Genomic DNA, 10,828 nt, shown 5'->3' with positions numbered 1-10,828 from the left:
ACTACTACTACTACTACTAACTACTACTACTACTACTACTACTACTACTACTACTACTACTACTACTACTACTACTACTACTACTACTACTACTACTACTACTACTACTAGTATAGCTACTACTACAACAACAGCAACTTGGCTTGGCAACTGGAAGGTTACCAGTTCAAGTCCCGGCAAGACCAAGTGCTACCGAGCAAGGCACCGTTCCCTACACTGCTCCCCGGGTGCCGTTCAAAATGGCAGCACACTGCTCCTAACACTAGGATGGGTCAATGCAGAGTAACAATTTCCCCACGAGGGATTAATAAAAGTCCATCTTAATCTTACTACAACAACTGCAACTATTACATTATTCAGCAATGTTAGGACATATACACTTTGTTGTTTAGACCTTTTTAAACTTTTCTTTGAAATATGAAGCTTCATCACTATTTTTCCTCCTCTTCCAGTTTAACATTTCACTTTCAAGTTTTCAACAAAGTCACTGCAATGCATTTGAGCTTTACATCTTTTGATACAAATAATTTCACTTTTCTGCATTGCTCCGCTAAGTTTAGCAGCACACTTGGTTTCTGCCGCTAAAAGCAGCTGCAGACACCATGCAAATAATGCAACATTTAGCTCTTTGTGCATTTTCAGTTCAATTCAGCGACACATTTACACAGCTTTCAGCATTCACACGCATTTTCAGCAGGAAATGCATTTTCTAGTTTGTCATTGTTACAAGTATTGTTTGTGGCTTTTTTTCATCATGGTGCCGGTTGGTTTAAGTAAATATCAGTGGATGTTCAAGTTTGGTGTGTTTAAATTCCCCTTCTAGGCAAAGTGGCCGGACCCCTGGGTTCGTCCAGTTTGTTTTTTCCTTTTAGCATCACAGTACTTGGTTGGAGCATTTGCTCGGTACCCGGCCGTGGCTGTGGAAAAGGTGGCTCTTTTATGGTGGATTTTGGACTAGTGGTGAATGTTTGGCTACTTCTGCATATTAATCATATGCACAATTAGATAAAAAGGAGAAAAGGAATTTAACGAATTTAAGAATTCACTTTATTTGTTATATTATTCTAAAGTAATATGGGTAGGAAATGCACACTTCTGTTCTTTGTCTGTATATAGATAGACACAGCAACTAGTTGGCTGCAAAGAAACAAACAACTGTAGGTTACAGAGAGATGATTTGGAGCAATTCATTGTTCAGGTCAGGTAGATAAAAGCACACAGTAATATTCTCTTTTGTTATGAAGGTCAGGGAAAAGTCCTGCCTTGCTTCTGTGTAAATATGCTTTATTTTAAATAACTTATGCAAATAGCGTCTATGTTGACAGAAAAGGGTGTATGTTGTCTGTCTTCTGTTGACAAAGTTCAACAGAAGGATGCTCAAAATGTTATACTTATTTCAACCAAAATGTGTCTATTTATACATTTTTATTGTTTAACGTTTATTTTGTTACTACATTAAAGACAAGTGAAGACAAAACATTCATATTTGCCTTTTTAGTTTTTGTGTGTAGTTTTGCCCTAAACTTGGGTTCTGAAAAGTAAATCCAGTGCGCCATGGTGTCTTTAACTTGCATCTAACAGCCAACCTTGTCTCATTTAATAATTAAATAACATAATTGATACGTTTTACTAATGAGTTCATGGTCTCAATTACTGTTTGCAATTATTTTTCAATAAAACATGGTTTTATTCTTCTGAACCATAGCCGTATTTATATTAAATTTGATAATACACAATCAAGGTTATTTTATTTGTATTCTACTTTATGCTACACTTCATTTTTGAATCCAATATTGTACTTAATACTCAACCACATTTATCTGACAGCTTTAGTTACTTTACAGCGTACAAAATACTGTATAAATTAACTCATAAATTAACTTTAGCAATTATTATATTTTAAAATATACAAAAGCAATATACAAAGTAATTACCACCAATCCACCTTACCGGCTTTGATAGACACATTAATGCATTAGTAATCATAAGCCAGTAATTTTATATAAGAAATGGGCCATTACGCATCGTGATAACTTTTGGTGTTTTGTCTATTGTCACGATCTGTCTGTGTTGTGTTTTGTCTTGTCTTTTCCTGTCTTTGGTTTCATGTTTTATTTTGAAAAGTCTTCACCTCCTCTCTTGCCTGTTGCAAGGAGGAGAAAACACAGGGGCACCAGGTGAACACAATCGGGTAATTAGGTAGGAGGGAAAACAGACGGACAGCAACAGGCAAGAGAGGAGGTGAAGACTTTTCAAAATAAAACATGAAACCAAAGACAGAACAAGACAAGACAAAACACAACACAGACAGATCGTGACAATAGACAAAACACCAAAAGTTATCACGATGCGTAATGGCCCATTTCTTATATAAAATTACTGGCTTATGATTACTAATGCATTAATGTGTCTATCAAAGCCGGTAAGGTGGATTGGTGGTAATTACTTTGTATATTGCTTTTGTATATTTTAAAATATAATAATTGCTAAAGTTAATTTATGAGTTAATTTATACAGTATTTTGTACGCTGTAAAGTAACTAAAGCTGTCAGATAAATGTGGTTGAGTATTAAGTACAATATTGGATTAAAAAATGAAATGTAGCATAAAGTAGAATACAAATAAAATAACCTTGATTGTGTATTATCAAATTTAATATAAATACGGCTATGGTTCAGAAGAATAAAACCATGTTTTATTGAAAAATAATTGCAAACAGTAATTGAGACCATGAACTCATTAGTAAAACGTATCAATTATATTATTTAATTATTAAATGAGACAAGGTTGGCTGTTAGATGCAAGTTAAAGACACCATGGCGCACTGGATTTACTTTTCAGAACCCAAGTTTAGGGCAAAACTACACACAAAAACTAAAAAGGCAAATATGAATGTTTTGTCTTCACTTGTCTTTAATGTAGTAACAAAATAAACGTTAAACAATAAAAATGTATAAATAGACACATTTTGGTTGAAATAAGTATAACATTTTAAGCATCCTTCTGTTGAACTTTGTCAACAGAAGACAGACAACATACACCCTTTTCTGTCAACATAGACGCTATTTGCACAAGTTATAAAAAATAAATCCCTCCTCACCTCTGTCTTGTTTGTGTGATTAGTCTTGTGTGTATTTAAGTTCTTGTTTTTCTGTCTGTCCTTGTTGGTTCATTTCATTTCATTTCAAACCTTTATTTATACAGATAAATCCCATTGAGATCATTGATCTCTTTTCCAAGGGAGACCTGCTCAAGTAGTTCCACATGAAACATAAAAACATAAACAGAACAACAAAAGTACATCATACAGCATCATTTACATAATTATCCACATAAACAGGTACCAACAGCTTCCCATTGAGTAGCATCCAACCGAGCTTTAAAAACATTTAGTGGCACCAGATTGCTCAGTTTCCATTTAATGTGCAGACTGTTCCAAGACAGAGGAGCTGCATCTAACAGCTGTCTTCCCCAAGACAGTCCTAGCAGTTGGCACATTTAATAAAACCACAGCATTCGATCTCAGGCAGTAGCCACTTACAATTCTCCGTGAGATCAGGGAGCAGATGTAAGATGGAAGTTTCCCAAGCATGGCTTTGTATATAAAAATGTACCAGTGACTGAGCCTCCGTACAGTTAGTTCATTGTTTGTCTTTGACTGTGTTCTCGTGTTAGTGTTCTGTTTGTGCCTCTATACCTTGAAATAAAGGTATTTTTGCAGTTTATTCTGCATTTGGGTCCTGCCTGCTTCACTCAACCGTAACATCTATTTTAATGCTAACAATTTGAAAGAGCATATATTCACTACCAATATTTGAGGGATATTTTCTCTATTGTCTGTGGAGTAAGGTTGTATTAGACAATTCTGATGTGACCTCCCAGGGGCTCCAAGATGACAGAGTATGCTTGCATTTCATAAGCTGGAGGACGGGGGCTTTCTGAAGGCTCATGTAATGTGTAAAAAATGTGCACGGTTACCAGTTTGTATCAGTTATTTTTAACTTGTAAAAGTTTGGACCGCGAGTTGAGTCTTTCTTCTGACCAGCATATGTGTTACCGTCTGCATTCCTTTTGCTTTGAGACAGCTTACCTGTTGGGGACTGTCTCTCTACTCCAGGATGCTTTCTACTGAAAAGATGGGAATGCAGCCGTGAGTGCACTTGATCTGAGTTGTTGAAGTTACATTTGTGTAGACAATGAACCAAACAATGGCGAGGATTATGACTGATCAGAAATGTTTTCTGTTCCAGTTTTGACATCAATAAAGTTGCCTCTCTAACCGTTGTCTCATGACATAAGCAGGAACAGAGTATTGTGTTGTGCTTATGTTCCACTATACTCACAGATTAACATGATTCAAATGAGCTGAGTTAAAGTTGTGATAACGTTGGAAACTGTTCTTTGAGAGCAACAGTGTTGCCAGATCAGCTTGACAGTTTACAGACCAGTCACGACTTCAAATCTGCCCAATTCAACAAAAGTCACACTTTATCGCGATGATGATAAAACGATCCCTGGTGATGCTCATATTAAATGAATCAATTATTATCAGTTGCAAAGTTTAATGAATGTAAATGTGTTATTTTCCTTGTTCATTTGTATTTATTGTATAACATTTCAGTTGAAACAGATATTTTATATGCAGAACCCATGTACTGCATGCCGTTATAATGCTCTACTAGCTCAGCCCCCTTAACCTTTCTTTGGGAAAACACAGGATGTTTCCTACTACTAACAGGAGATGCAAATAATAACAATTATTTGCAGAGGGTGTTCGTCAATCATCTGTCAATAATAATGTGTCAATAATGATCTGCGCCAAACGTTTAAAAAGATTCAAAGTTGCTTCAAGGTTCAGAGCTTCTTCAAGGTTCAGAGCTGCTTCCAGAGATCGAAAGAGCTTCCAGGTAGGTCTTTTACTGATCAACTTTATTATACTTGAAATTATCCATTTGTACTGAAAATAATCGTTGTATTCCATAATGATGTGATGTGTTATAGATCATTTTTTTAAATGGTTATGATCTGAATTTGGTCAGACCTTGGGTGTATAGTAGTGTGAGATGATCCTCAGCATGACGCCACTGTTGTTTTGTATAATGGTGTTATTTTTTGAAGGAAAAATGATCGGGGAATACATTTTTGTCAATATTAGTGGCAGCATTGATTTTAGTGGCAGTATTGATTTTGATGAATTGCATCTAACAATATGCAACGCTCCAACTGGAAACTAAGAGAACTGTAATGTATATTTTCCACTAGAGCAAACTAGAGAAAGAAGATCAATCTTCACAGGACGATGACTTCAGTTGTGTTCTTTGCCTTGTTGGCTTTTCTCGGACTGACATATGGCGATGTTGGTGAGTATATTCTTTAAATGTTTCAATCAAATGTTCTCAATAATGTTCCAAAATTCCTGTTTTTCAGATATATGTATTATATCTTCAATAATAAACATGCACACACAAAAGCTATTTAAAAACCATAAAGCGACACAAAGTGTCCAGTAGATGATTAAAGACGGATAGGTACAGACATTCTGTTAGGCGGAAGTCACCAGTCAGGCTTCAGGTAACATTGCTGCAACTGATCATTTGTTCAGGATAAAGGGTCCCATTTGAGCAAACAGTCATATTTGAAGTCTCCAGTCACCTGTCGAGTTCTCTCTCAAGTCACCTCTCGAGTTCTCTCTCCAGTCACCTGTCGAGTTCTCTCTCAAGTCACCTCTCGAGTTCTCTCTCAAGTCACCTCTCGAGTTCCCTCTCGAGTCTCCTCTCGAGTTCCCTATCGAGTCCCCTCTCAAGTCCTCTCTCGAGTCCCCACTCAAGTCCCTATTCAAGTGCCGTTGGAGGTTCCTGCCAACTCCATGTCCTGTCCCGTTGGGGATCCCGCAGACTACTCTTCTGACGGGGGTCCTGCCAACCCTGTGTCCTGTGCCGTTGGAGGCCCCGCCGACTACTCTTCTGCCGGGGGTCCTGACAACCCTATGAACTGTCCCGTTGGAGGTCCCGCCGACTACTCTCCTGCCAGGGGTCCTGCCAACCCCTTGTCCTGCCAACCCCTTGTCCTGTTCCGTTGGAGGCCCCACCATCACTTGTCTTGCCGGGCGTCCTGTCAACTCCTGGTCCTCTTCCGTGGGGGATCCTGCCGAAGCCTGTCCCACTGGCTCCGGTTCCTGTTCGGCCGACACCGGGTCCTGCCCGGCCTCCGGAGCTGTCTGGTCTTCGCCCTCGAGCCAGGCCCCCTGAGAGCTAAGGTCTTCGCCCTCGAGCCCGGCCCCCTGAGAGCCCGGCCCCCTGAGAGCCGCGGTCTTCGTCCTCGGGCCCGGCCCCCTGACTCTTCTTGCCGCTGCCTTCGCCCTCATGCTCGGCCCCCTGAGTTCGCCCGCTGTGGCCTTCGCCCCTTTTTGAACTCTGCCTTGCCCCCGGGCCATCCGCCCGAGACCCGTCCTCCAGACCCCCTCCACCCACCCTTTGTTGGACCTAGTTATTTGATCAATCAAATATCATAATTCCTGTGTTTCTTCTTTTTTTTATCAGATAACCACATTTAAGACTTCTGTGACTTTCTCAAACTATGTTTATTAACAAATATTGTTCCTTTTTCCAGGTCCTTCTAATATTGCTAAAGGTGGAAAAGTGACTCAGTCCACAATTGCTTACAGAGGCTATCCTGACAGGGCCATAGATGGAAATCGTGCCAGCGTATATAACCAGAGATCCTGTACCCAAACGAGAAAACAACGAAACCCATGGTGGAGACTGGACCTTCAAAAGACATTAAGGATCAACACTGTCACCATCACCAACAGGAAAGATTGTTGCTCCGATAGGATCAATGGTGCTGAGATCCGTGTTGGAAATTCCCTCAAGGGCCGACCTAATCCCGTGTAAATACTCATGCAGCATATATTTTATAACGCAGTGGAATGATTCAGTTTCTTGAAAATAACAGTTTGGGAGATCTAAGCAAAGATTTCCTCTTTTAACAGTTTTTCTTATAATTCTGTTATATCTTTTTTTCATTAGATGTGCTGTTATCTCATCCATCAAAGCTGGGACCTCCAAAACGTTTAACTGCAATGGAATGAAAGGCCGGTATGTAACCATTGTGATTCGTGGAGGAAACAAAATCCTGACACTCTGTGAGGTGGAAATCAATGGTAAGCTTTCAGGTAACACTTCTGCAACCAATCATGTGTTCAAGATGAAGGGTTCCGTATTGAATTTGAGCAAAGGGCCACATTTGAAGTTAAATCAAATATCATAATTCCTGTTTTTCTTCTTTTTTTATCAGATAACCACATTTAAGACTTCTGTGACTTTCTCAATCTATGTTTATTAACAAATGTTGTTACTTTTTCCAGGTCCTTCTAATATTGCTAAAGGTGGAAAAGTGACTCAGTCCACAATTGCTTACAGAGGCTATCCTGACAGGGCCATAGATGGAAATCGTGCCAGCGCATATAACCAGAGATCCTGTACCAACACGAGAAAACAACGAAACCCATGGTGGAGACTGGACCTTCTAAAGACATATAGGATCAACACTGTCACCATCACCAACAGGAAAGATTGTTGCTCCGATAGGATCAATGGTGCTCAGATCCGTGTTGGAAATTCCCTCAAGGGCCGACCTAATCCCGTGTAAATACTCATGCAGCATATATTTTATAACAGTGGTATGATTCAGTTTCTTGAAAATAACAGTTTGGGAGATCTAAGCAAAGATTTCCTCTTTTAACAGTTTTTCTTATAATTCTGTTATATCTTTTTTTCATTAGATGTGCTGTTATCCCATCCATCAAAGCTGGGACCTCCAAAACGTTTAAATGCAATGGAATGAAAGGCCGGTATGTAACCATTGTGATTCGTGGAAGAGACAAAATCCTGACACTCTGTGAGGTGGAAGTCACTGGGACGGAAGCAAAATAAATGGAATATATTTTCTTCTGAATGTGGAATAATTAGTCATAGTCAAGTCCACTACATTTTTAAGTTTCTGCTTCTTTTCCGAAACTAAAATATTTAATCTTGCCTAAATACTTAATGACTGTTTTAGCAACATTTATTTAATGTCAATTCAACACATTGTAAATTCATTGCTGTTGCTTTCGTCCCAGGAAGTTAACATCACCTACGCCTGGATGTACACGTGTTGATGTTGTTGAACAGTTTTCCTGTCATGACTTTGATTAACTCTTCTGTGTAACATTAAACGGTCTGCATTGATCTAGTGATTTTTCTTGTCTGTCTTTGTTCTCAAAGCACTTTGAAACACAAGCCATCATTCACACTAGGTAATCTGCTCATCAGGATTGTGTTAACATGCGCATCCACACAAGGTATAACTTATAGTTGTGGTCAAACGTTTAAACACACTTTTAAAGCACATGTATGTCATGGCAGTCTTGAGTTTCCATTAATTTGGAACTCTTATTTTTCTGTGACTGGAGCATATACTTTGTAACAAAGAAAAAGTCATGAAGTTTGGATCTTTCAATAATTTATTATGGGTCTTCCGAAAATGTGATCAAATCTGCTGTACCCAGTGGAAAACCCCAGTTTTAGGGGGAAATCAGACATGGAATGTTCTAAAAAGGTTGTCCATCAGAAATTATATCTAGGACCTACAAGGATCACAATCTGGGTGGACAACTCGGTCAACTATCTACTGGAAAGCTACAGTGAGGGTCCATACAATGCAACCTATTTATGGAAACAAGTCAAAAATTCTGGCTGGATCAGACGCCATCATTCTCTTTCTGATTGAATATCTCTGACAGTTCACAGTAAAGACAAACTGAGCCAACCTATCGGCACATGAAGCACTGATGGCAGGTGCATTTGTTGGAAAGAGAGCAGATGGCAACCACAATTGTGTCTCTCCTGAAATGCTTCTAGAGCAGACATATATTGCCGATGCCAAGGAGGCAAGTGGTCTGGATGGCATTACACTCAATCGTGCTGCCAGGATGAAGTGGGTCAACACAAAACCACTCACTACAGCTATCTCTGCAGAGCCCAAGTCTACGCTGCACTTCCATTCCTCCAGCCCCTACCATGAATCTGGTTGGAGTTGTGTCAACATGGATGCAGAGATGGTAGTCAAGGTCATGGCAGCAGTAGAGACCAACCCATTCACAACAGCCCTGATCAATATATCTACTGGCGAGTGTGCAGATGCCACAGTCAAGGACAACCTGACAAGTGTGAAAGCAATTGGTTTGAAGGCATTGTCAGAGTTACTGTCCAGTGACCAGAAGAAGGCATGTGCTGTAAAGCTAAACACCTTCCACACAAAACAGCATGAAACCAAAGAAGTCTGGGAAAACCTCTGCACCTGGCAAGAGCAATGAAGCCCTTCTGCGAATGACCCAGATCATTGCCAGTGGTGCAGAACTCCAGATTGTTCACTTCATAGGCATGACCTTCCCCCATCCCTCTTCCAGGGAGATGGCAGTATGAGAACAGGGACCACGTTAAAGTCTTGTGAAGATCTTGAAAGAGAATACCAAAGTAAGCAGCATCCCTGATCTTCCCCAAGACTGCCTCAAGACAGCAGTAGTCGTTGATGCCTATTTCGTAGGACCTATTTTGTTCACATTATATATGCTTCCGTTAGGCAATATTATAAGGAATCATTCTGTACATTTTCATTGTTATGCGGATGATACTCAACTATATTTATCAATCAAGCCTGATGAAATTAATCATCAAAATAAAATTCAAGACTGCCTCAAGGACTTAAAAACGTGGATGACCTTATTCTTTTTGATGTTAAACACGACCAAAACTGAAGTTATTGTTCTTGGCCCGAAGAATCTACGAAACAAATGATCTAAAGATATACTAACTATGGATGGCATTAATTTGGCCTCCAGTGAGACTGTAAGGAATCTTGGTGTTATATTTGATCAGGATTTATCCTTTAACGCCCACATAAAATCAATTTCAAGGACCGCCACAGGTCTCACAGAGCATAGAACAGTCTGCGTGAGTGTGCGCCATACAATATGGTAGCAAAGCTTATATACAGGAAAGAGTGAGAAGGTTAGAAATCTGTCTTCACACGGTCACATTGTTATTAGACATCTGTCCTTGAGCTGTAGATAGCATAACGGTTCCCAGAGTAGGGAAGTTCTTGTGTGACTTTGTGTGAGTCTCAACCCAGTAGCCAAATCAGCTCGGTGGCCTTGAAGCGCTTGGGCATAAACCCAAAGTAGAGTAGATAGAAGAAAACAGCACATCTCAGGAAATGAGAAGCATTTGGTTTAAGCATATAAGGATATAATAAAAATGTCCACTACATTCTCCCCTTTTGATCATACTTGATCAATAAAAAAACAAATGACAGGATAGACTGATATAACACATCAATGAATACACTCCATCGCTGGTTTAAGTAAACACATCACAAATATATCATAGCAAACTGGCTGTTTTTGTGGAGGACAGACTCCAATATAATGTAAGAATAAGAGAATAAGAGAAGAGGGTACACATGATTATGTTGTAGTGTCGGAATCAGACTCTTCTGATTCTAGCTGGTCTATCTCACTGTGGCGCAAAGGATTGTCGTGTAATGGAATAGCAGTATACTCAACGAAAGCTGAGGATACCATGCTGGAAACGCATTTCTTCAGTATTTGGATAATCAAACAGGTACAACTGGTTAATAGGCCAAAAATGATCGCCAGGGGTGTAACTATCCTAGCCAGCCATGCTTCCCACCCGCCTGGTGTAAGCCAGGACCACCAGTCCCAGCCACCTGCGTTGAATATGTCATCCGCTTTCATGTCGGCTAACCGGTCGTTGAGATGCAGCAC

The 10,828-nt window shown here is 39.7% G+C and overlaps 1 protein-coding gene across 1 annotated transcript; it reads left to right on the top strand.

The window, feature by feature from the left end:
- The first annotated feature begins 5,299 nt into the window (after positions 1 to 5,299).
- Positions 5,300 to 9,358, top strand: LOC117444624 (uncharacterized). The gene is made up of 8 exons (XM_034080066.1): positions 5,300 to 5,360; positions 6,610 to 6,889; positions 7,029 to 7,174; positions 7,367 to 7,646; positions 7,784 to 7,925; positions 8,123 to 8,148; positions 8,268 to 8,344; positions 8,904 to 9,358. The coding sequence occupies exons 1-8, from the start codon at positions 5,300 to 5,302 to the stop codon at positions 9,356 to 9,358; spliced, it is 1,467 nt and encodes a 488-aa protein (XP_033935957.1).
- Positions 9,359 to 10,828: the final 1,470 nt, after the last annotated feature.

Source organism: Pseudochaenichthys georgianus, unplaced genomic scaffold (genome assembly GCF_902827115.2).
Source record: "Pseudochaenichthys georgianus unplaced genomic scaffold, fPseGeo1.2 scaffold_858_arrow_ctg1, whole genome shotgun sequence".
NCBI classification, from domain to species: Eukaryota; Metazoa; Chordata; class Actinopteri; order Perciformes; family Channichthyidae; genus Pseudochaenichthys; species Pseudochaenichthys georgianus.
The sequence above is the reverse complement of the archived record's forward strand: the minus strand, read 5'-3'. Positions and strand labels throughout refer to the sequence as shown.

Bases quoted from the DNA above. Each gene is read 5' to 3' on its own strand.
- LOC117444624 (XM_034080066.1), top strand. From the start codon at position 5,300: ATGACTTCAGTTGTGTTCTTTGCCTTGTTGGCTTTTCTCGGACTGACA. The intron at 6,890-7,028 runs GTAAATACTCAT...TTTTTTCATTAG, and splicing joins AAGGGCCGACCTAATCCCGT to ATGTGCTGTTATCTCATCCA. The intron at 7,926-8,122 runs GCAAAATAAATG...CTTTCGTCCCAG, and splicing joins TGGAAGTCACTGGGACGGAA to GAAGTTAACATCACCTACGC.